General features: G+C 29.4%; 1 protein-coding gene across 1 annotated transcript; it reads left to right on the top strand.

Moving 5' to 3' along the window:
- LOC135928154 (protein sneaky-like) lies at positions 1-27,854 on the top strand. The gene is made up of 15 exons (XM_065464520.1): positions 1-121; positions 221-424; positions 639-856; positions 1,021-1,089; positions 1,949-2,144; positions 2,629-2,748; positions 3,061-3,200; positions 4,588-4,674; positions 4,773-4,927; positions 5,302-5,633; positions 6,015-6,131; positions 6,204-6,346; positions 26,356-26,469; positions 27,201-27,398; positions 27,765-27,854. Exons 1-15 carry the CDS (start codon positions 1-3, stop codon positions 27,852-27,854), a joined length of 2,304 nt encoding a protein of 767 aa, XP_065320592.1.
- Positions 27,855-27,992: the final 138 nt, after the last annotated feature.

Below are 27,992 nucleotides of genomic sequence, written 5' to 3' on the forward strand. Positions count from 1 at the left end.
ATGGGTAACTGTATTTGTTCGCCATGCTCGTTTTGCAAAAGGGTCTTGACGAGTCTTCCCAACGAGTACAAAGTTATCAAACAGCTGTTAGGATTTCCTTTCGGAATTTCTTTAGGAATAGGTATCTTACTTATTCTCATCTTTTCATTTATGTTTGTTATGGTATATGATATTACAATTACAATTACTAAATGGATGGTAAAAAAATGAAATAAATTAGGATTCCATTATCTGGTGGTGGAGAACTTGAAATTAGAAGATTCCAGTAAATACCTATTGTCCGGAATAATATGCCTATCCCTAGGATTCGGGTACGCCCTCTCCGTGCAAGTCAGATGCATGGCCATTTTACTTGTCCCCGTCTTGTTCACTAAGGCAGGTCGAAGTGTTATAAGCGCGGTCATTATAGGCATGTTAATCGCAGGTTTAACAAAAAAATTTTTTATTTTTTCTAAGAAATATGGCTAACTTCAAATGTTCTATCTATAAACTCTATTGATCGCCCTTTAGATAATTTTTATATTGAACCATTGTAGGAATTATGAATTTATTAGATAAATTAGATAAAATTAAGTACTGTAGATGGGGGGGGGGGGTGGTGTTTCCTAAAAATGAATAATAAATTGCTTGTAAACTAGTTAATAATGATGGGCTAAGGGTCAGCTGTCCACACTTAGCCACTTATACTGAGTATGCTATTATTCAAAATAAACAAGGCCCAATCGGGAACATAGTATACAATGCCAGAGAATCAATCCGTTCGTTAACTTGCACTGTGTCTATGGGATACAATTTGACCAAGCAGATCATGGAACTCAAGTACAAGCCCATCGCTAACGTCTTGTCCGATATCATGGTAAATAAATATTTATAAATCTCTTTTCGAGCGGTTCTACAAGCGTAAAGCGATACTTTTTCGTTACTTTTAATGTAACTAAGGTGTCCAACAGCGTTACTTTTTATTAACAGCGCCTTCCCTAGACAAATTAGTAAAAATTCAAATTTAAATTTTTGTTCTAGGTTCAAGCTCCTAACCTCAAAGATATATCCAAAGAAATCAAAAAAAACTTTAGCATTCTCAACAAAGAAGTAAAATAAATTAATATGAAAATATAAAAATTAATTATAGATTTTTTTTAAATACGATTTTCTTACTTATTATATATGTGAATATCATAAATGTTAGCTATAAGAAGCTATTAGGATTAACTCAATTGCCAAAAAATATTTCCTAAGCCTCGTGATTTTTATAATATATATATAGATCCTTTGTTCCTTCTATTAGCAAAATCTTCAGGGGTTGGATAATATTTTTCTGGATGTAGCATTGAGTTAGCAGCCTTCTAACAACACTAGAAATTATGATAAAATAATAATTTGGGTTATGACAATATTTCTATTTGGGGGTTAAGAGTTTAAAAATAAATATAAAATATAATTTTCCAATATATTTATCATTCATAATTAATAAATTGCAAAAGATTTGCTGTTTAACTCAGTTCGCTATGGATAAAAACTTGCATTCTAGGTAAACCACCCCACCTAAATCTTTAAACAAATTTTAACTTAAAACAATAGAATCAGCCTAACAGAGATCCAATTTATCGCTCATAGATTTTCCCCATTCTCACTCTAGATCTTATTAAAATTTCTTCGTTTTTAGATAAATTTTGACACTGCAATGAAATAGTTTCATAATTTGTAAATTTATTTAACTTTAGAACCGACATTTTTCCGGGTTTTTTAAAACCATTTTGCTAACTCAGTCCGTTTCGTTACGGATAGTTGGGCCGGTTTCCTAGGCGGACCTGCGGGTCTCCGCTGTATTTTTCGGGGAAGACGTGTTATTTATAAGGTTCTTGAAAGTTTTTATTTTTTTTTCAAAATTGATTTTGAAGAGGAGATGGGCTTGTTTAAACCTTACATATATAATTTTTTTAAACGTCAGGTAGAAGACAACAAAGAGATAGAAGAATCTAGAAATCGCACGAACGAAGTTGACGGCAAATTAGAAGGTTGGGGTCGGGCGGCCATAATTGAAAAGAAATTCACGGAAAAAAGGACTAAAATCGCCACGAAAGTCGATCATAAGGGTTCTTTCGTAGAGTCTTTCTATGCTAAAAAACAAGCCTTTAGATGTCAGGGTATGATTTATTTAAGACTAATCGACTTTTTCCTAATTAAATTGTTTACTCGCCTCAAAGAAAAAATAGGGGAATTAGGCAGTGTTCTGGGCCCGAATTCGTGTTCAGATATCAAAAATTGTTTGGTCGGGCATTTTGAGACCGCGGACCAAACAGAGACCATGGGCAACCCATCAAATTCGGAATAATATGGACCTGGGGTGGATTCGAACCTCTTTTTTTACCGTTATTTTCCGTTAAATAGAGTTTAAAATTTCTGAACCTGGATTCAGGTCCAGAACCCTAGAATTTAGTTCAGCGAACTAAAAATGTTTTTATTATAGTGTCATAAAAGTTTTTACGAGGTAAAGGCACGGAAACAGCGAAGAATTGAGATTAAGAGAAGCATTTTAAAACTATTCCAATTATTTGGAACCGGAAATTGGAAAATTCGTTTTTAAAAAAATTTGAATGTCTTATATCCATTATTTTATTCTCCCAAAAGATATATTCAATTTCGCGGCAGATAGGTGCCAAACGGTGTTCAAAGACATGGAAAAAAAATGCTTCAAAAAAATCGGCATCTTAGGAGTCACTTCCGTCATATGTTTGGCCTTCCGCGTCCGTAAAATCTGCAATCTGTTAAAACGTAATTAAATTAATTTTTTTTTTATAATTTAAAATAAATTTGACAAGCTCCCGATTTAGATGCCACCAAAATAAAAAATGGCGAAATTTTCTTAAATTTATTTAATTAATCATAAAAAATCAATCATAAATATTGTTAGTGGCTGAAAGTTCTAATAATTGGCGCCAAAACTTTCACGAACGAGAAGGGTGGGGGGGGGGATATAATAGATAATTTAATAGGAAAGCCCTTTTTAATCTAATTGTTTTTTTTTGGTCTAATCATTTCGCGAAATTCTATCATCTGAAGTGATGCCAACCACTAGCAAAAATGAGAGCTGCGAATCCTCCGACGACGCTGTGAATCCCGGATTCGGGGAAGGGTTTGTCGAAGCCGAAAAAGCCGCCCAAGATTTCGACAAAAATTTCGATGTCGACATGAAATATCAAGTTAACCCTATCTCAAATCCCCTTTTTATTTTTTTTAAATCCTATCATTAGTCACGTGACAAGGGATCGAAGACTGGCTGTTAGCGGCCATGGCTTCCCCTACTCCTATCTCTTCGTTTGTCCTTTACACTATAACCCTAGTATTTACGGGTGATAAGGTTAGCCATATTTTATTTTGGGAGTTATAACTAGTACAGTTAGTTTGCTAATACGATACCTTTTTTGAGGCAAATGTATCGATTTCTCGTTACATGTGTGAAGGATAGTGTTGTTTAACGGCTTGACTAGAAAAATATACGGCTCACTCCAATATTTTAAGCCAAAAAATATCAATGCACAAAGCCTCGATATTTCGTTAATAGATGTTCATATCCTTTCTTAGCAAAATCTTCAGTCTAGTGCAATATTTATTGGCACTAATATTGGATGTTTCAGTTTTTTTAAAAATGGAGCCATTGGGGAGGGTGTATTAGCCCGCATTAAGTGTTTCAAACGCCGCGTTGCGAGTGAAAGTAACGCGTTTTAAATGGCCTGGTACACAAATTGGTAAAATTACCGTTTTGGCGTTTAGCAACCATTCTAAAAAATTACGCAAGTAGGTTTTGCTAATTCAATACTTTTCTGTATTCTTCGCTTTGTAATATTGCATAAAAATGTAATATAAATAAACTTACTTTTGAGAATCCTAAAAATGGAATATTCTTTTCTTTCTTTCTTTTTTTTCTTTCTTTCATTTTTTCTTTCTTTCGAAGAATTAAAAGAAATAAGAAGGCATACGATAATATAATTTTTATAACTTATTTAAAATAAAAGGAATATTCAGAAAATTCAAAGAAATAAGAAAGCAGACGATAATTATAATTTTAAAAGACAAATCCCTTTTTTTTTTGTTTTAGAACTTTTTTAAAATTTTGAATAGGCGGATATTAATAAAAAGACAACCTCAAATTTAAACGAGGGACGCGTTATGTTTTTCTCTTCTCTTCTCTTCTCTTCTCTTCTCTTCTCTTCTTCTTCTCTTCTTCTTCTCTCTCTTCTCTTCTCTTCTTCTTCTTCTCTCTCTCTCTTCTTCTTCTTCTCTTCTTCTCTCTTCTCTTCTCTTCTCTTCTCTTCTCTTCTCTTCTCTTCTCTTCTCTTCTCTTCTCTTCTCTCTCTTCTCTCTACTTTCTATGACTACGAATTGTTTAAATAATTGATATTAAAAAAAATAAGAGATTAAAGCCCGAAACCATTCATTCAATTAAATATATATCGATTACAAATCAGCTGTTGACAAGCAATTTTGGATTTTCTATCTAAATAATTTGTGACAGTTTCTTTTTTTTAAAAAAAAATTATCAATCACATTTATTTTGTAAAAATTTATTTACAAATACTCGAAACCAAGATGGCGTTATCACCAGCTGTTTTGTATTCCACGTCCCTTCAAAACGCATTTTACTGGATCAATCGATCACATGAAATCTCTAGAAAAGTATTATTATGACACGTGATTGATCAGAGTCTGATTCAATTCTAGAAATTTCTTTCTTAGAATTTAACGATTTCAATGATTCTTTGTTTTTTTTAAAGTTAGTTTCTGAGGAGGAGCCTTTAGATCTGAAGACGGCGGAGGACGTTTCCGCTCAAATCGAATACGAGTTCAAGATCAGGCAAATGTGGTTCGAAATAATCGCCACGCTTTTGCAGAGAATCATGGCCTTGCTGATTTTAATCATCATTAAAGGGTTTTGATTTAAATCAACTTATTTCTTTTAATTTTTTTTATAAAAACAAAAATGATTGGTCCTGGAAAATCTGAGATTAACCTGCCAGTGCTGGATCAAGCTAAAATAATTTCTTAAATTTAATAAAAATGAAAGTGATAATAAAAATTTCCAAATATATTTTAGGAATTTAAGATGAACGTGATGTTAAAAAATTTCGCGACAAAATTGGCAAAATCACATACCTTTCCATAATAATAAAATATTTTTTAAAAAAACAGAAAAAAACAACATTTGTTTTTTTTCATTTATTTTTTTTCTTCTTCAAATAAACCGGCTTGAATAAACTATTTAATTTCGATCAAACATTTTATATCAAAATAATATCCGCGAAGTGCTTTCGATTATACCAACGGGTATTTAAGCGATTTCCGCTTTGACAACAACTACGTGACGAGTTACTTCAAGAAGATAGATGAAAGACGTTACTTAGCCGGCAAATCCAATTTAGATATCCGGAAATCTAGGAAGGCCCTAAAGTACGCGGATCTCGTCTACCCATGGAGTCCCCATATTTCCCAAAGCGAGAAAAAAGGGGTATTTTCGGCATCGATCAAAATATTTTTGGATATCGTGACAGCTGTCATACTCATCCTGTTCGATAGGTTATTTTACGAGATTTTGAGCATAGTCAAGGAACACAGCACGATGACCGTCACTCAAAAAGGTTTCGCTAGTTTTGAAGATGAATAATTTTGGGGTCTTCCTATAGAAGTTGAATGCCTAATGATAAAGAATCAGATTACTTATATTAAGATAGAAAGAAAGAAAGAAAGAAAGAAAGAAAGAAAGAAAGAAAGAAAGAAAGAAAGAAAGAAAGAAAGAAAGAAAGAAAGAAAGAAAGAAAGAAAGAAAGAAAGAAAGAAAGAAAGAAAGAAAGAAGTAAACCAATCGACCAATATAAAACATTTATTTCGTTTATTTAGGCGCATAGCATCCTTTATAGTTAGTTGGATTGGGGAATATTAGTTTTTTTTTTTAAAAAATCCACACCACGTGATTAAAAAAAACTGTACATCTTCCTTAGAATATCTAATTTTAAATCTAGGAGCTCACAAGATATTGTTCCAAGTCTACGGGAACAGCATATTGGCACATATTTTCCGAAAACTCTTCAAAGGGATTAAGTCGGATCATACGTTAGATTCCTACACGAGTAATCTAGGTAATTACTTTCGTTAATTTATTTGATAAATAATATATTTTGTAATTATAATTTCGAAAAAATATAAAATAGAGTGTCTACCGACTGCCAGAAAATTAGAAACGCGATTTATAATCCGTATAATTCTGATGAACGTTTTTGCTTTGATCATGCTGTATGTGCAGGCTTACGCCCTGAGAACGAGAAGGATCATCTGTTCATTCTTTTATCCAAAAGTATCGTCTTTAATATAAATTGTATCGTTTTTTCTCTCCCCCCCCCCCTTCTTGCTCTGTAAAATGGAGAGGAAAATATATTAATTTTAGAGGCCCTATTCTTTTTTCTTTTTAAAAAAAGCTGAAGGTTATAAATAAAATATAAATGACACATGACTATCAATAAGGGTTCATTTTTTCCTCAAAATTCTCTCTATCATTAATATCATAATTTTTAAAATTTCAAAATTTAAATTATGATTTGAAAATTTACACAAAATTGTCTAATTTTTGGTTTACCGGCTACCATCCATTTTTGTGGTTGTCAGTTATAACCTGACAAATTTAGGAAAAAAGGGGGAACCAATAGAAATAGAGAATCGGGTTTTATCGATCTTGAAATTTCTTTATTTCCGGTATATAGTTACACGATATTTTTAATACGATACATTTCAAAAAAATGAGATATTTTTTGAAAAATATTATATGATTTGTGTGGGGAGATTTTATGTAAATTTTTTTTTTATTTGTAGTGTATTTCTTGAAATATCAAAAATGTAAGAAATGTGTTGAGTCGGGATGTGGTATAATCAATATGGTAGACCTTGAGACCCTGACAGGGGAGGGAGATGTCCATTTTTATTAAAAATATCACCCAATATTTTTTAAAAACAGTGTAATTTTATTTATTTATGAAAATAAATACTTGGAGTTTATTGATAATCTAAAACGAACGCGTCCAAACTAACCGCGTTTCGCCTTCATCAACGATAACTACATTAAAAAAATGTTGACGAACGCGTTCATTCAGTTTCAGAAAATCTTTTTTTATTTTTATTCTTTTTGATAAAAAAAAAGGTTTATTTTCTAATCAGCTGTTTCAATTATGCATTGGAATCTTTTTTTTTTATAACCAGCCATTATTTCTGTCCTATCATAAAAGTTTACTAATTTGAATATCATTATTAGGTTATCGTAAGCATGGATGTTGTTATTTCGTCATCATCATCATCCGATTCTGAAAATTCGGACTCAGACAAATTAACATTTCCATAGCCTAAATATAATAATTATAAATTTTACAGTAATATTATATATTCAATCAACTAGTTTTATTCCTTACTAAATGCAAAAATGTGTTCTAAAAAGGAATCATATCAGTTCTCAAAATATTTCAAGTTTTGATTTAAAAGAGATATACTTGAAATGTAATTTGCATTATTTTGTATAATATGACTATAAGTTGTATCGTCAAACGGCTAAATTTTATACAGAAAAATATTAGCAAAGCCTAAAGATTTTCTTCAAAGATGGCACATGGGATCGAACATCTATTGGCGAAATTTCGTCGCTTAAGCAATATTCCTGGCTTTAATGTTGAATTAACCGTTTAACAACACTAACTATAAGTATCCTGTTGATATAATTTAGCTTAGATTAATCGTGATAATTTACGATTATTATAATAGATACATAAAGTAAAAAAAAAAATCGTTACGGAGATATAAAATAGTTAATATCTTTTTATAAATTTATTCATTTTTTAAGCCTAATTATTTGAAATTTCGTTAGGGCTTTGTATTGTAATAGTCGAACAATAGCACATCAAAATTATATATATTTTTATAAATAATTAAATTTTGTATGATATATTATATATAAAAGTTTTTCTATATAATTAAAAGAAGAGAAAATTAAAAAGTTAAAAATAATATAATTTAGGTTTAATTTTGGTGGGTGGGGCTTAATGATCCATGTATAGTTAGTTATATACAGTTGGATCCGACAAATTTCGATTCATATTCTTTATCGTGGCGTTAGGGTAGAAACCTTCTTTAAAGATCACCCGTGATCTATTGTTTTTTTAATAATTTTAGGGGCTCAGGGTCCAAATGATCCACTGGCAAAGGATTATTATATTTTGCCTTTGGCGTTTTCAGCTTTCATGTTGGAAGTTGAGACAGAAAAAAAGGATCTGACATGTTTATAATCCCCAAAGCCAGGAAATATACATTTTGAACGAACACGTGATATACTTTTATAATAATTATTGATAAAATATAAGAGATTTATTATAAGTAAAAAAATTCATAAAGTAGAATTTATATTCTAGTGTCGTGTGCAACCTTTTTTTTAGACGGATATTTTAATTCTCATTTACATTTGTATGTATGCTGTTATTTTTGAAGTTTGTAATATCGTTTCTTTAAATTTGTAATGCATACCATTTTCAAAGTTTATACGAATTCATTAATGAGAATCTACGCATCTTAGTTAGGAATGTCGTTAGGGCCATAAAAGCTATAGCCTTTGAATAATTAATATTATTTTTACTTCATTAATGTTTATAAAAATGTTAACAAAATTTGGTCCGCTAGTGGGCGCTAAATGTTAAAAAGTGATTCAAATATTTGTTTGAGGAAAAAATAAACTAATTTATTGGAAATTAACACAGGATCTATACACGAGGAAAGTTTAAAAATAAAATTAAAGATTTTAAGATTCTTTGAAAATTTAACCTAATACTAATAAACCAGAATTTGAAAAAAAAAATCTTAAATATTTAATTCAAAAATGTGTATTTTGTTTTTTAAAAAAAGAATAGAGAATTTTAGATCAAATTTTATCTAAAAATACCATAATCTTGTTTTAATAATATTCTCAAATTATGAACCAATTCAATATTCCCAAAATCTTTTACTATGCCCTGAGGTCTTAAAGAGAGCGGCAAATGCAGAGATTTGCTAGGTTCTCCTGAAATTCAAATCAAGAGTCTCTTTGAAAATATATTGAACATTAAATTTTCGTACTCATCCTGGCTGAGGACCACACTCCAAGGCAAGTCAGGTGGCATCGGTTTCCGATCCCCGTTACAACTTTCTCTTTCAGCCAATATCCCTTCTAGCTGCTCTAGTTAGCATCAATAATGTATCCAATTCTATAGATCCTTACCTATCTCAAGCCCTTACATTATGGGATAACAACTACTTGACCACCTCCTGCCTTCAACCTCCAGCATTCAAAAAAAAAACTAGAATGCACCTTTGATAGCCTGTTTCGTTAAATACCTCATTTTGAACAGCAGGTACTTCGAGGAAAACCCAAATAATATAATATTAAATGCAAACTCTGGCTCTGAATAGTTGTAAGCCATCCCTAGTTCCAATCTCGTCCTCCTCATGAAAGATGAACAAATATATCTATAGCTCTTGACCTTGGCTATAAGGCAGTTGTACCCTCCATTTATGTCAAACATGGCCAGTCCTTCGAATGGAATGCCCGCCCCCACCTTGCACTGAAAGTTTTCACATGGGTGACAACCGCGCCATAATTAACGGCACTCTCCTAGCCGCCCCTCAAAAAAATAATATCCCGTCCACCCTTGAACCAATGGGCTTTCAAAGGATTTTTGCCCTGATGGTATATCACGTGTACCCTGGACGGATGGTCCCACTGACCTCTACATCTGTATCGATTTCGCAGCTAAGACTGACTTTCCATTCTTTTGCCATCAAAAAGGCAAAAGTCCTTAGGAAAAAATAAATACGCGGGTCTAACAAACAGAATCTTCATAACACTAGTTGCCAACCCTTAGGCATGTTCGGAATTGGGGACCTAAGTTTTATCGAAACCCGGAGACAAAGAAAGGAGACAGATTACAGGCGGCCCCAATGAAGAATTCTAGCTTCGTCAGCAAATTTTACTCGAAATCTACCGATCCAATTTCCTAAACATTCGCTCCTCTCTAGAGTGATATGCACACATTTTTATTTTAGTTCTTTTTATTTTATGTTTCTTGTATAAATATTCAGTTTTTTTATATTTAATTTATTTTATTTGGATATCGATTATAATTGTATTTTATTAAAAACGTTTTTTTTTTTAAATAAAAATTTTTTTTAAAAAAAATAAAATTTGTATTTTTTTTATGAAGATTAAAATAACAAATTTTAAAAATAATAAAATAAAATTTTGATTTTCTTCCCGGTTAAGATTTTAGCTAAAACAATGATGTAAGCAACGAAATTTGGCAAATAGATGGCGGACCATTTCTGCCAGCTGTGAATCTTTAGGCTCACGTGATGTTACAATGGTTATAATCATAATCGGGCCGGTTTTTAAAATCGATCCTAATCGGGTCTTTTAACAACACCACTGCTCACAACACCGAATTGTGATGAAAAAACTTGCACTAATTGCTGGCAGCTGATTGCACAATTATTAATTATTTGATTGGGCAAATTGGTAAAGCGTATTTTTTTTGGCTTATATAAAAACGCTGACTTTAACGCAGCGTCATACGCGTCTCTATCAATTTGTAAGGAGATTATAAGAACGGTGAAATTACGAAGCCACCTATTGGCTGCTAATTTTGATTTGAAAATAATATATATTGTTTTTTATTGGTTGACCTTTTGAGAACATTAGTATGGCGCTCATACGAATGGCAGAGTTTTATATAATAACGCTACTGCGCAAAATCCTATAAGTTATGACAATTTAGAATTTTTCAATAGTTAACCCTTTACCACATGAAGTTTGCAATAAGTTGGAAAAAATTCTCAGGTATTCCCTTTGACATATTAATCAATAATTGATTCAAAAAATTATTTTTCTATTTTTATTTTGACAAATAATAATGTATGATATGCATATAAGTCACAAATTGTATTTAACGAACAATTTATTTCATTTTATATACTGGTAATGAAATAAAATAAAACAGTTTTTTATTTGCATGGAAACATAGTGTGCATATTAGCATTTCGATCATTTTACATGTGTAAAACGCCTTTGCATAGGGGATTTTTGCACCTTTCACGATTATTCGTCTATTTTCCTGCTCAGAATATAGTTCAAAATCATAGGCATATTCTGATACACCGCATGAAAACGAAGAATTTAAAGCCCCATTTGTGAGGCTTCATTGGTATATATATATTGTTTTAAATGTATACGAGTTTTATTTGAGCAAATTAGCTCATCGATTGGTAGGCATTCCTCTTTTAAGAATTGTACGAAATCTATCTTGAAAGTGTTTCACAATTGAATAAGCCTATTATGGCCTCTGGTTGACCTTTTGCTATAGAATTGTCATTTAAATGAAGAATGGATCGATTCTATCAAATTTAGTGATAGTCATCGTCTTTTTTATAAGATCATTGCCAATTACATTTTTCCAATAGTCTCTTATGGTGGTAATACTTTCTTTCTTTCTTTCTTTCTTTCTTTCTTTCTTTCTTTCTTTCTTTCTTTCTTTCTTTCTTTCTTTCTTTCTTTCTTTCTTTCTTTCTTTCTTTCTTTCTTTCTTTCTTTCTTTCTTTCTTTCTTTCTTTCTTTCTTTCTTTCTTTCTTTCTTTCTTTCTTTCTTTCTTTCTTTCTTTCTTTCTTTCTTTCTTTCTTTCTTTCTTTCTTTCTTTCTTTCTTTCTTACTTTCTTTCTTTCTTTCTTTCTTTCTTTCTTTCTTTCTTACTTTCTTTCTTTCTTTCTTTCTTTCTTTCTTTCTTTCTTTCTTTCTTTCTTTCTTTCTTTCTTTCTTTCTTTCTTTCTTTCTTTCTTTCTTCTTTCTTTCTTTATTTCTTTCTTTCCATCTACATGAGAATATTAATCCCAAGGTAAACCTTTTTTAAAATATAAAAAAGGAATAGAATATAGGAATATTTTAGTTATCTGGTTCATATTTTTTTTTGAAAAATGATATCAGAGTTTTTAAAATACATGTAATTAAAAAATTTCGAAAAATGTCCATTATGAAATATAGAGAACAGCTGACATTAAATACTTGCACTTTAAATAAATATAAGAATTTCTATTTTTTTTTAAAAAAAAGATTTTTATATAAAAGAAATGTTACTTATAAAGACACAATTTAAATTTTCGCGCCAAAATAATTTACGCGGTGAAATAGGTCAGAAAATTCACTATGTGGCTGATATGGAGTTAAGCGACCTATATGCAAAATTTAGTTTTCATTTTGATGATTGCTTTATGAGATATCGATTTTACTAAATATTTACAGCTCAGAATTTTTTTTGAAAATGATTTTTTGCTATAAGCGTTTGTTTTTAATTTATTTTTATAAATGATTTAAAAAATATATAAAGATTGTATTTAATTTAATGCTAAAAATAATGTGTAATTAATGGAAAAATAATTTTAACGGATGGTTATTTTAAAAATTATTTTATCATATTAAATAGATTTTATTTTTTAAAAAATATATCATTGGCGATATGGTATCACGTCAATTCGGCGCGGAAAATTCTGCGCGGCGTCAATTCGCTTTTGACGCAGCCCCGAATTGACGTGGAACCATTGGCGATAAATAAAATAATGACTCTAAATTTGAGGCCATGTTTTTAATTTATTTTTATAAATGATTTAAAAAATATATAAAGATTGTATTTAATTTAATGCTAAAAATAATGTGTAATTAATGGAAAAATAATTTTAACGGATGGTTATTTTAAAAATTATTATATCATATTAAATAGATTTTATTTTTTAAAAAATATATCATTGGCGATATGGTATCACGTCAATTCGGCGCGGAAAATTCTGCGCGGCGTCAATTCGCTTTTGACGCAGCCCCGAATTGACGTGGAACCATTGGCGATAAATAAAATAATGACTCTAAATTTGAGGCCATGTTTTTAATTTATTTTTATAAATGATTTAAAAAATATATAAAGATTGTATTTAATTTAATGCTAAAAATAATGTGTAATTAATGGAAAAATAATTTTAACGGATGGTTATTTTAAAAATTATTATATCATATTAAATAGATTTTATTTTTTAAAAAATATATCATTGGCGATATGGTATCACGTCAATTCGGCGCGGAAAATTCTGCGCGGCGTCAATTCGCTTTTGACGCAGCCCCGAATTGACGTGGAACCATTGGCGATAAATAAAATAATGACTCTAAATTTGAGGCCATTCATATCCTGAATGCTCTTCCGTTATTTAAGTTAGTTCGTATTTATAAAAATATAAACTTATGACCGAAATAGTCGGACCATGAGTGATTGCTGACAACCATGATTGATGGAATTATTTATTCAGCAGTTTAATCTCGAATGACCAATCTCTCAATAAAATATTTTTTTCAAAAATTATATTAAAATATTGTCCCAAACTTAATCATAAAAGGGTCCTTAAAATTTATATAACATATTGGTTGCCAGTTTTTTTTTGATTATAATATTGATTAAAAATTCTATTAGGTATTATGGATCACGTGCATTCTTCGAATAGTAAAAACTTTTGGCAGTTGCATTTCAAAAAAAAAACTAGTTACAGTTACTAGTTACAATTTTTAAACTTACTAGTAAATAATTAAGCCAGTTACTAGTTATAATTTTTAAAATATAACTTTTTAATCAAAAATGTAACTAGTTACAGAAACTAGTTACTTTTATTAGGAATTTATCGTTTAAGAAGAAAAAATGTCACCAACATTACTATATCACATGTTTTATTTGATTAAAATGATTAGTTTAAAAGTAAAAATTTATTATTCAAAAAATTGGCGCAGTCGACAAATTTGATTTATGCTTTTTGCCCTGATTTAAACTTAATTTGCCCATTTCTTTAAGATACTGGGTTGGATATCAATTTACACTCATCAATATATATACTGTTCCTTAATGTCTACGTCATTTATTAATGGGATTCGATGCATCTTATCCGCCACTCAGAATGTCGTTAGGCGAACACATCAAATTTTAATATACAAAGATGGTCAAATTTTTTTTTAAAAACTTATCCAATCATTAATATTAATGTAATTTGGTCCGCTAGATGGCGCCAAATGTCAAAAACGTTTCTATAGAAAAGTCATTAAAATTTATGCGGGGAAAAAAAATAATAAAATAATATAAAATAATGATTGTAAAATGAACTATTTTAAAATATATTTTGAGGTCTTGAGGAAGGTTTAAAAAAAATTTTAAATTTCTTTGAAACTTTACACCTCGTGATTTACAAATTAGTTTTGAAAATAATCTTTTACAAAAATCACAAATTTTTACAAATTAAAAAATTAGAAAAATTTTTGAAGAATTTTTTTTGAAAGATCTACTTACAAACAAACACCTGATTGTGGATAGCAAACTTGCGATCATCACAATATTATGCCGTCATTTTTATTTTACATAATTAATCACGTGACATTTTTTGGCATTTGACGGGGTTTCCAATATCCGTGGTTTGATATACTTTCTCAGAATCGTTAATTCGAATGAAGCAATCAAATTTTTTATAATTTTTAGAGAAAGGAAACAAATTTAATTTTTTTTTTCGATATAAGATTTTTCTAGGGGGGTGATAAATGGATTTCGCGCTCCCAAGAGATTTGCTCCAAATAAAAATATCAGGATCATAATAGTTAGGTGCGCATGCTCACTCCGGATCTTTAATCTTTTGGGCCATAGCTGACATTCAAAAAAAAAAATTAAATAAAAATAATTCACCCAGCTTATGGGGATTTTTTTTTCAAAGATATTTTTTGCCATTTATGTGATGATTTTCACTGGACTTAATTTCTTAAGCCCGACCGACCTAAAATATATATTTCCAAAAAAAATGTCCGAGTAAACCCGATCCCGATATGGATTTTGATTTATCGGTCCCGAATAGCTCGACCCGAAATTAAAATTATTCGACCCGAATTTATGTAAATATGGAAACCATTTTTGATTTTTGATTTTGTCCGTCTCGAAATTTTTCTCGACCTAAGCCCGAACTTAATATTTTTTTTTTCAGAGGAGTAATCAGAGGTCCGCGATGGGCGGAGTTTTAGTTCGACCCACCCACACTTCGGAACGGGCGTGGTCGAGTTTTCTAAAATATTTTCAACATTGGGCGGATGCCGGGCGGGTTATAAATGTGTTAGAATTAATTCTACATCGAAAAGATCATCAGACTCAATGATCCTGATCAACATCGGAACCTTAAAATATAATTTAAAAAAACGTTCGCTCTAATTCAAATAAAAAATTTGTCCCTCTTTTCTTTCTTTCTTTTCTTTCTTTTCTTTCTTTCTTTTCTTTCTTTCTTTTCTTTCTTTCTTTCTTTCTTTCTTTCTTTTCTTTCTTTCTTTTCTTTCTTTCTTTCTTTCTTTTCTTTCTTTCTGTAGGGCTAAACTAATCTTTCAATACTTTATAAAATAGATAGATAGGTTATAATAATTCATTAAAAATTTAATAAATTTTTGAGTATTCATTTAAAATTCATATAATTTATATTCTAAATCCTGTTGTTATCTTCTCTTTTTTAAATAGTTTTTTTTTATAAGAATTATCAAATATATCAATAGATATTGAAATATGAGTTTTAATGTTTATAGAAAGAAAGAAAGAAAAAAAGAAAGAAAGAAAGAAAGAAAGAAAGAAAGAAAGAAAGAAAGAAAGAAAGAAAGAAAGAAAGAAAGAAAGAAAGAAAGAAAGAAAGAAAGAAAGAAAGAAAGAAAGAAAGAAAGAAAGAAAGAAAGAAAGAAAGAAAGAAAGAAAGAAAGAAAGAAAGAAAAAGAAAGAAAGAAAGAAAGAAATTATCAATGAAAACATATTTATTTATCTAATGTAAAAAAACATCCTCTTTCCACCATAATTTGAAGATGTCTATTTCAGAGACCTGCAGAGGTACCATTTACCCGGGCACAGCCCGAGCTTTTATATTTTCAGGCCCGGCCCGGATATATTTAAATAAATTCGGGCACTGCAGGCCAGGTTTATTATTTACAAATATGATATATAAATTATTTAAATTATCAAAAAAATTAATGTAAAAATTTTACATTTTTTATATTTAAACTGAATAAAATTTATATGCAATTAAACGCAATTACATTTAATTACTTTTAAATCTATGGAAATGTATGTAACATTATTTGTATCTGTATTATATCGTTACTCTTATTTGTATAGTTTAAATGGGATTCATTGTATCTTATCCACTATGCTGAAACTCGTTTAGGGGCGATGAAAGTCCTAACCTTCTTATCTAATAAAGAGTGGTGATATTTGTTTATTCAAACATGTTTTTGAAGGTTTATTTAAAATTTAATAAAATTTGGTCCGTTAGTTGGCGCTAAAGACAAAAAGTGCTTTTTAGAAAATATAAAATGAGAAGAAAAAAAATATATGAAAATTAACATTTTGAAAGATTATAAATTTCTTGGAAATTTAACTCCAATCATCTAATAATGCTTCCTGCCACCCCTCCCCCCTATTAGCAAAATCCTGGATACGCCTCTGTCAGAGATATTTGCATCAAATCTTTGTAAGATTTTTTTTTTATACTGAACTAAAATTATGGCGGCAAACTCGCTGCTGGCAGTAAAAAATGAAGTTTTGTAGCTAGGTTGGACTTGTTGAAGAATAATAGTTCCTTATAAATTGAAGCGTTTTACGTTTTTACATTTTATTTCGAAATATTTTTGAATAATAACAATGACAAGTTGTTACTTTAGATAACGAAGCTTTGTGTTTTAAGAGGCAACATAACCGTTAAACGCGTCGGCTCAATTTGTAAGCGTTTATAAGAACGGGTAAAATTACGAACCTCCTTTGCGGTAGTTTCGATCTTAAATATTTATTCATTTTTTTTGTAGTTTAGTCCATAAATTAGTTATTAGCAGCACTAGGTATGACGGATCAAAATATACAGAAGAATTTCATAGATCATCTAGAATTCTCAGTAGTCTAATAAATTTTAGCTAAGCAAAACAAAATTTATTTACTTTTTGATAATTCCTTTTTTTTAGGTGACAAAGATTTTTTTTTTATCAATTTCTTGATGCTCAAATTTTTTTTTTAAAGTTACATAATTTAAAAAAAATTGTAAATTTTGGGGCTAGAAATTTGTTTTAATAATTTATAATGATAAAAATAGGAATAATGTTTCAGGTCCGCGTACAAGGATACGGTCCAAAAGGATTTAACAGCTGATCGATTTTTAAAATCGGTTTATGAGAATCGATTTTTCCTCATTAAAACCAATATTGCTTAGGTTATTGTGTTATAGAATTAAAATTGATCTCACGAACAGATTTTAAAAATCAATCAGCTGTTAAATAGTACCGGATCGGATCCCACTTTGAATGCGACCTTAATGACTAATTCCAATAGTTATCTCGTGATATTGTTATTAGTCGATGAAGTTTTTAAATGAATCACAAATATATTATTTATAAATATCATGAACAAAAAAAAAAGAAGTTTAATAACCGTTAAAATTTAAGTCCGTATTTACCCCATAAATATTTACCCCGTCAATGTTCTCTAGCCTTATTTTTTCTTGCCCATTTTTTTTAGCATGCTAAAAAAAAAGGTTACGCATCTGGCTTTAAACTTATTAAGCCCGGCCCGGCCTGCCCCTTAAATATTTTTTAAAAATAATAACTAAATTATTACAAAGATGCAAAACTAATTAAAAACCTGTGAAAATAATTTTTTTTTTAAAAAAAGTTGTATTTATTGGGTCCACATGCATCCTACAAGTAAGTGAATTTAATTAAGTATTGATGAAAATGCAAGAATTAGGAATCATTTTACAAGGTGGGTGATGATCAAAATACTTCAAGTGTTATCATAAATTTCGGAGGTAAATGGCGGAATGTTTAATATTAAATTAAGTGAAAAAGGAGTAATCTTCGATAAGAAAAAATAAGATTCCGGGTTTGCATACCTATGCCTATTGAGAGGAATACCATTTTACTGACAATTCTTGGTCTCACTTTTCCTTCTTCAATAAAGAAATTGGTCGATTCGGGTTTAATATTCTTACTAAAACAGAAATCGATTGAAGATCTCTCGACAACAGTAAAATTGATTTTAAAAAAAAATATTAAAGAAATTGATTATACTTTGAATATGAATCAGAACAAGACTCTGAACCACTGAAAGCGAAACATTAAGTTATTGATTGAAAATGAAATTTAAAAAAAAATATTTATAGATTCATTTAATTATTATAATATATGAATATAATAAAATTAATAACGTCTTAATAAAAAAATCATCGGATATTTTTTTAAAATTAAAATCAGTGCCGGGCCTGGAGATCTCTGGTCTTATTCACAAATATATCATATATATCATTAAAATATGGAAAAAATTAAAAGAAAAATTTTACATTTCTATATTTAAAATATGGCATTCAAAAAATCCAATAATCACTTTTAAATTTATGGAAATGTGTATAACATTATTTGTACCTTTTATTGTTATCGCTACTCTTAAATATTTATATAATTGGTTAATGGGATTCATCTGATCTTATCCACCATTAGGAATATGGGTGGGGGGATGAAATTCATAACACTTTATCTAACATTCACTAAGAGTAGTAACATTCTTGAAAGTTTATTCAAAATTTAATAAAATTCGGTCCGTTAGTTGGCGCTAAATGTAAATGAGAAAAAAATAATTAATTATCGAATTAGAAGATTAAACAAAGTTTAAAAATAAAATAAATGGATCAAAAACGTGACCCTTCAACCCCGGTCAGACCCACCCCGATTAAAACAATATATAAATTATTGAAAGATGAGAAATTTAATTTTTTTTAAAAAAAAACCTTAGATAAATAATTTTTTTAAAAAAACTCGTTAAAAAATCATCATATTGAAGAAAAAAAAGTGCATATATTTCCCGAAAACCCGACCGGAATAAGTTCGACCCGAGTTAACCCTACCTGCATAAGCCCGACCCGAATTTATGTATTTTACTATTTCCCTTTTCATATATTTTTGATTTTGTCGAGCCTTCGCGTCTTTTCCCGGAAATGTGTCTATTTTTTCAGCCTTTAGATAATTTTTTTTAGCGGGGTTCTAATCTGATTTTTCCTGAAATGTATTCCATCTTGTTTGGAAATACCTACCCTATAAATTCCCGATAATTTTGTCATGAACCTTTGATAACTTAATATTAGTTATATTTTCCATGAATTTTGCGTATAAAATTATAAATGATTCAAAAGTTTAACCGGTAGAATCTACCTAAAATTCTTAAGATAGATTTAGATTTTTCTAAACATTCTCAGATACATTTCCCGCTCTCAAAATGATTTTAAAGTTAAAAACGTCTATATGGAAATCGGCGGCGAATCGGTGTGAATTTCATGAACGGTGGCGTTTTCGGATCGGTCAAAAGTATGCCGACATGAAATTGTGAATAATAAAACTAATTTAAGACGTTTAAGGCTTGAGATTAATAAGACTAAATTTCTTTTAAACTGGATATATAATAATAATTAAAATTGGCAAGTCGGTTAATTGACCGGTCAAATTCAGTCAATTGACTGGAGAATTGACTGAAGGAGTAGTTGATCTGGTCAGATATGGTAAAATACTCAGAAAAAAATCTGAAGAAAAAAAAAATTAAAAAATATGTTTTTAAAAAAGAGCGATACATATACATGTGATCACAATGCTGCTTATTTATTGGGTCCCCAATATCAAGGGGAGTATCTTATTAGTAGTGAATTTAATTAGGGCAACGATATTATACAAGAATTAGGCATTTTACAAGGTGGCGATGATCAAAATATTTCAAGTGATTTACCATAAATTTTCGAAGTAAAATGCGGCACATGTTTAATAGCAAATTATGTGAAAAGAAAGTAACTTCCATATGTGCTAATCAGATTCCGGCCTCAAGTTAAAATCGGCTTTGCGCGACATGCCCATTAAGAGGAACCGCATTATAGTGACAATTCCTGGTTCTACTTTCTTCTTCAGTAAAGAAATTGATCGATTCTGGTTTAATATTCTTACTAAAACGGAAGTCGATTGAAGATCTCAACAACAGTAAAAAATGACAATATTGAATATCAATCTGAGCATGCGCCACGGAGAGCGAAAAGTTTTGATTGAAAATGAAATTAAAAAAAGAAAGAAGTATATATTTATTTAACTGTTATTATATACAACACATATATAAAATAAAGTTAGTAATATCTTAATAAAAAATCATTTATTGGAAACCGGTCAAATACCGGTTATTGACCGAATAGTATTTGACAGGTCAAAGTTCAAATACCGGTTATTGACCAATCGTATTTGACCGGTAAAAAAGACAACCCTGATGATAATAAATATAAAAAAATTATTATATATATATATTTTTTATATAATAATCCTTGAAAATTGCATAAACAATCAATTAACCCAAAAAAGCATTAGGAAAAATATTACATACTTAAACAGTAATTACATAAAATAGATATCTTATTTACAAAAATCAAAAAAAATTGATGCCATTATGGTTACGATAGCCAGCAGAATGTCGTTTAGGCGATGAAAGTCTCTCAACCTACTACATTTAATGTTCAAGAAAAGTGGGAATAATTTTTTTTACTTAATTTATATGTCACCGAAAGTTTATTCAAAATTTGACAAAATTTGGTCCGTTAGTTGGCGCTAACTGCCATAAGTATGGAAATTCAAATATCATTTATATCTATATTATTGGTTAAAATTTCTATGAACTTTTTGAGATATCAAGAATTTTTAATCAATATAACCACAAAAAAGCAAAATTTTAAATGAATTATTAAAAATATTATATTGAAATTTTGTGCTAGAAGGGACATTATATTTAGATTTTATACATGTGGAAACTTTAAAAAATTAAAGTTAAAGATGATAAAATTTTCTTTGAAATTTTAACCTGGTAATCACTTTAAAAAAAAAATTTTTGAACAATTTTTGTTTTAAAAGAAATTAAGATTGGTTGACCATAAATTATCTTATAATAAATATAAAAATCTTTAAATAATTAAATCTATTACTCTCATAAGTAAAAAATATTTTCGATATGAAATCATAAATTTAATTAAAAGTATCAAAAATTTATCGTATTGGCATCAATAATCTTGTCTTTCTTTCTTTCTTTCTTTCTTTCTTTCTTTCTTTCTTTCTTTCTTTCTTTCTTTCTTTCTTTCTTTCTTTCTTTCTTTCTTTCTTTCTTTCTTTCTTTCTTTCTTTCTTTCTTTCTTTCTTTCTTTCTTTCTTTCTTTCTTTCTTTCTTTCTTTCTTTCTTTCTTTCTTTCTTTCTTTCTTTCTTTCTTTCTTTCTTTCTTTCTTTCTTTCTTTCTTTCTTTCTTTCTTTCTTTCTTTCTTTCTTTCTTTCTTTCTTTCTTTCCTTAATTATTTTTTTTTCTAAAAAGACTTAAAAATCTGATTTTTCCGGAAATATATTCCATCAATGTTTGGAATACCTACCCTTCTATAATTCCGTTAATTTTATCTTGAACCTTTGATATGACTTAATATTATATTTATATTAGTATTTTTCCATGGATCTTTTCGCATAAAATTATATATGACTCAAAAGTTTAACCCGGTAAAATTGTCCCTAAATATTCATAAAGATAGGTATTCTCAGCATGCTGAGATCCATTTCCGGGCAACAGATTTTTGAATATTTTAAAAGTTGAAAAAAGTAACACACTTGGCTGTAAATCCTTAAAAAAAATAAAACATGGGAGAAAAAGAAAATCTCGATTAATCATCAAGATGGAATGGCGCATTCCGGCAACGACATGCCTAGAAATTCCAAATCTTGATTTACTGAATCTAGTGTTGTTAAACGGCTTCTAGAATAATGTTACGCAAGCCTGAAAATTTTGTCTGTAGAAGGAAACAAAGGTTTTAGACATCTATTAGCGTAATCTCGAGGTTCAGGCGATATTTTTCTGGCTAAAATATTGGGTTAGAGTTAGCCGTTTTTAAAAATCGGTCAAAACGCCGTTTAACAACACTAAACTGAATCAATAATATATTGTTATACTCAGAATGTTTACATAATTTATTAGTGTGGGGTTTTAATGCGTCTGACCTGTTAGGAAAACCTAAGGTGGCAACTAATGACAAGACCTGTGCGCTGACAAAAATAACGGCAGCCATGCCGCCAGTTTCTTAGAAAAAAAAATATTTTCTTTAAAGAAAAATTAGATTAAAATATACACTAGACTACAAAGATATCTTGGGCACCCATTTTTTTTTAAAGATTATTTATTGAAGAGATAAAAAGGCATTTAGAAATTCAAAAAATCGATTTTGAGATTTTACTTAAAATTATCACTTATAAAAAAATTTACAATTTATTTTTAATTTTCGGGATATATTGATGATCTCCTATAAATTCGACGATCACATTCTGATTTAAAGTTAGTGGAATCGGTTTTAGCGTAATATGCCCATCAAAGAAATATGAGCACTTTACTGACAATTCCTGGTTACACTTGTTCTTCTTCAGTAAAGGAATTGGTTGATTCGGGTTTAATATTCTCACTAAAACAGAAATCGATTGAAAATCTTTCGAACAACAGTAAAATTGATTTTAAAAATAATATTTAAAAAAAATGATATCATTGAATATCAATCAGAACAAGACTCCGAACCACTGACACTGAGAGCGAAACATTAAGTTATTGATTGAAAAAAAACAAATTTATTTGAATTTAACCGGTCAAATATCGGTTATTGACCGAATAGTATTTTAGTGGTCAAATACCGTATTGAACGAATCGTATTTAACCGATCAAATACAGAATCTTGATGATAATAGTATAAAAATTATTTTATAATCCTTGAAATTTTATAAATAAAATCAACTAACGGGCCATTCCATGTCAAATAGATCAAAAAAGGCACAAGAGAAAGCCATTTATTTTAGCTCAGTCCTGGTTTTCATAAGGGCTCATAAGTACAAAAAAGAACCACTTTGGGAATCTAAAATTTTTAAAATGCTTATATCTCAAAAACTATTTATAGTCAAAATAATTATAATATATCATATTGTAGGTAAAATAAATCTCTAAAGTGATATCAAGAAAGAAAAAAAAATTGGAGCCGATTTGAATCTTTAACAACCGGTTTACCTATATTGCTTTACCTGTGTTTTTAAGCAAAAAAAGAGTTTTGTTTTTCTAAATTTTTTTAAAGCTTTTTATTTAGACAGACACCTTTGATAAATATAGACATGATGTCAAAACTTTGGCGACGCTATCGACTCTTACAAAATATACATTTTTTATCAATAATTGGAAAAAAATAGATGGCTCTAATTGGTTGAAAAATATTATTCTAAAAGAAAATGAAAATATTCATATACGTTTATAAGAAATGTGATAAAAAATTCCCAGTTCAGCACCCCCCCCCCCTTCCATTTAATCCTTAAAAAAGTTTTACCTTTTTTTAGATCTATACTTTGCTACTATAGCGAATGACTTATTGACTCGATAATGTATAACAGCTGCGTTATTTTATCAGGCATATTATCGATTATATTCCGCGAGCATATTATTTTACAAAATAAAACTGTTTAAAACGACCTCCCTTTCTGCATAATATTTTTAAAAACTTAGCCCGTTCAGATAAACTTGAAACAACCTTTTATCGTCTATCTACCGACAACATTCGGGATTTGGAGAGTGCAAAAAGCATATATCCTAGATGCAGATCAATAAAATTTTATTCTATAAAACATATAGGACGTACCAAAATGTTGCAAACCCATTTAATCTAACAAGGACATGCTTATTTATCGCAAGAATATCTAAGAAAGATTCAACCCTGGATGACCCAGAAAAAATTTACCAATCAATTTAGATATGTTATAATATGTTGTTTCATGGCGATAAAAATTAGCAAAGATTTCTTTATACTTCAATTGACAATTGATATTGATTCTCCCTAATTAATCAAGAGAGGCTATTAAAAAAAATAAATACATAAATATAACGTTATAAACATTAATTACAGAAATTAGATATATTAAATACTGAAACTCAAACATAAAATGGTTACCATTATGGTCACGATACCGACAACGCAGAATGTCGTTAGGCGATAAAAGCCTTAACCCTTTCATTTAATGTTCAAGAGTAAGAAATATATCTTTACTTAATTCGTATGTCCAACAAAAGTTTATTTAAAAATTTAACAAAATTTTGTCCGTTAGTTGGCGCTAATTGCTATAATTGAAATTTTAAATCTATTGGAAAAAGTTTTTTTTTAAAAAAAAATAATATATATTTGGGTCTATACATGAAAGAAACTCTAAAAAAATAAAAACTTTTACATTTCTTTCTTTCTTTCTTTCTTTCTTTCTTTCTTTCTTTCTTTCTTTCTTTCTTTCTTTCTTTCTTTCTTTCTTTCTTTCTTTCTTTCTTTCTTTCTTTCGTTCTTTCTTTTTAGAAAGTTTCAATGATAGATAGTTTTGTTACATAGCTCGATTTTGAGAAACGCCCTAATATTTTAGCCCAAAAACTTTTATGCAAGCCCTAGAATATTTTGTTCATGGATGTCAGAAAAGTTTGGACATCTGTTAAGAAATCTCGAGGCTCCCGTAATAATTTTTTTGACTTAATTCTTAATTTAGCATTGGTTTAAATCGAGTCGTTTGACAGCACTCTTGCTAGGTTGGACCTTATTGAACCCTTGAGCTAATAATGGTTTGTACGAATTGAAGCGTTTTCATTTTGCGTTTTAAATGATAACGTGAAAATTGGTAAACAATTTTTTTTAGCGTTTTTAAAAAATGAATAAAAAAGTTGTTTTTGACATTTTTTAAAAAAATATGTGACTTAAAACAAACTAAAACTCTTAAGATAAACACAAAAGTTAAACCCTACTTCATAATTTGTAAGCGCTATAGGGACCGCTAAAACCCTCTTCGTAATTTGTAAGCGCTATAAGAACCGCTAAGCCCTTCTTCATAATTGTAAGTGCTATAGGAACCGCTAAGCCCTTCTTCATAATTTATAAGCGCTACAAAAACCGCTAAACCTATACGCCGCCTATTGCTTCTAGTATTTATGTTTATAGTTTAGCCCTTTACAACATTCTTATATATCCTACAGTGTTATACAAAAAAAAATATGCTAGATTATCTTGATTTTTCAGGAATAAAATAATTTTGACTAAACTACATTTATTCAAAAATTTAGTTAATTTTTTTGATGTGCGCCTTTTGAGATGCCAATTAGAAAGAAAGAAAAAGAGGAAGGAAGGAAGGAAGGAAGGAAGGAAGGAAGGAAGGAAGGAAGGAAGGAAGGAAGGAAGGAAGGAAGGAAGGAAGGAAGGAAGGAAGGAAGGAAGGAAGGAAGGAAGGAAGGAAGGAAGGAAGGAAGGAAGGAAGGAAGGAAGGAAGGAAGGAAGGAAGGAAGGAAGGAAGGAATAAAGAAAGATAGAAAGAAAGAAAGAAAGAAAGAAAGAAAGAAAGAAAGAAAGAAAGAAAGAAAGAAAGAAAGAAAGAAAGAAAGAAAGAAAGAAAGAAAGATTAGAAATTCTTTTAATTTTGTTATTATAAATTTAAATCGTAAAAAAATAAATTATTTATTTTCAATGTTAAAATATCGTTTATGAATTTTTTTAACCATAATTGGTATCAATTTAATTTCTTATATACCTTTTTTACCCGAATTTAGAAAAAATATTAGATTTTTATGATTTTTTTAAAAAAAATTATTTATATGCTGTGATTAATAAAGTGATTTATTTTAATAAAAAGAAAGTCGTTGAGTTATTGGAAACTGTTGTTCCAATGATAATCGGTAAAATAAAAATTTTAAATTAAATATCAAACCATTAAAAAGTTAATATTTTATAGCAGTCTACTTATGGATATATTTATTTTCAAAATAGCCGATTACAGGGAATTTATATGTTGTTTGTGATTTATTGCTAATAATAGATATCGATTTTTAGAAAAACGATTTCATAACTATTGTAACATTATTTTTTGTAACAGTGTTACTTTTTTTTTAAAAAAAAAGAAGCTGTATAAATTTAACTATTATACTAGTAAGAGTAACACAAAATATACAAATACTGCACTATTTTTAAATCTTGTATCGTTCTTGAATTTTCTTTGTCATTTTTTATTCAAAAAGTAGATTAAAGGAAATTAAGCCTCCCCATTCCATTATCTACTCAAAATGTCGGATGATTAGGATCATAATAAGAAATTATATTTTTATAAAAAATATAAAATTTATAAAAAATTTATTTTATATAGCGCGAAAAAAAACGAACCATATTCCTGTATAACGATCTGATATCCAAAAAGAAAACGAAATTCGAATTCATGAAAGAAAAGGTTTTGCTTAATGCCAAGATCAAAAAACTACAGGTTCATAATAAAACATCCAATTAACTTTTTTACTATTACTATTTTATTTGATAAGAATTAACGTCTTAAGATGGGATTGTACCAATAACATATAATAATACCTAGACTGACGATGCATCCATTAATGGTGCACATCAATGAAAACAGCTGGGGACGCCATTTTGATTAACCATATCATTATTTAAAAACTAGAGGCCAATTTATTCCTATGTCTGACGCAAACTTTATTAAAAGAATTGCCTGATCATTCAGATTATAAGGAAGCAAGATATCAATTTAATAATTACTATATGGGTTACCAAAATGGCGGGTCCACAGCTGATTTGCATTCAACGACGCTTTCAAAAGCATTATATGAATGCATCGTCGGTCTAGGTTATTATATGTCATCGGATTGTACATTATACTATTAGATAGGCGATTCATTAAATGCATTTAAAAGTTTCAATACATATGAGTCAGCTGTAGCAGCATTTTATGGTTTGCACATCCGGTTAAATGACATTAATATGTATTCGTATAATAATTAATATCAATTAGTTGACTTGTGCAAACCAAAAATGGCGCAATAGTATATTCATATGTATAGACATCCTTAATTAATAAATCGCCAATCATATAGTAATTGGACCGTTGCATTCAATAAAATTAGATTTAGAGATAGTGGTCTAATAGCAATTATTTTTATAAAGTTGTTAACAAAATCAACCATAAATTATTTTTGTTTAAAGCAAAAATCTGGAATGTTAGTGGCATTAAGAAATCAATTCCCCAGATGCCTGTTCTGGTTAAAATACCTCAAATCGGGGAAAAGGAGCTGCTTGCTGTGCGATGATCTAGAACGTGGAACCAAAGAGGATTTCGTAAAGTGCCCGTCTCGAAAAGGCTGCCCCTTCGTTTATTGCTCAGAATGTTGGAAGGATTTAAAGGTTACATTTTTAATTTTAAACAAGGAAAAAAAAATGAATTTAAAAATATTGATTCAAAAATTAAATATTGGGTTCTAGTGAAGATCAACCCAGGACCTCCTCAGACCACTACGCTGAAAAATTTTCAAAAAAAAGTTGTCTGATATCGAGTTTAGAAACCAATTGAACTTTAGCTATTATATCTGCCAAAATCCCAACTACCCGACTTGATCGACAAAGTTACTAGATATATATTCGGTTTCTAAGCTCGTTCCCAAGACTCCAGAACACTTTTTTTGATATTGTTTTCTAAATTATTAGAGTGATCTAAACCGGTTCGGTAAACTTTTACCTTTTACATAATTTTTAAATTTAATAAATTCTTAGGAGACATGCTACGGCTGCATTTCCCAGGAAAAATTACGGGTTCTCGAGTACGATTTCAAATTCGCTCAAGAAGAGAATGACGAAGAGTAAAGAATAAAAAAACGCCACGAGGTAAGAAATTTTAGGAGATTGATGTACCTTCAAAAAGATATAATATTTCAAGAGACGGGCATTTCAAACTGATAATATAATATGCACAATAATGATTTACCAAAATAAATAGTATTG

The sequence above is a fragment of the Gordionus sp. m RMFG-2023 genome, chromosome 4 (assembly GCF_954871325.1).
Source record: "Gordionus sp. m RMFG-2023 chromosome 4, tfGorSpeb1-WG-v2, whole genome shotgun sequence".
In the NCBI taxonomy this organism is placed as follows: domain Eukaryota; kingdom Metazoa; phylum Nematomorpha; class Gordioida; order Chordodea; family Parachordodidae; genus Gordionus; species Gordionus sp. m RMFG-2023.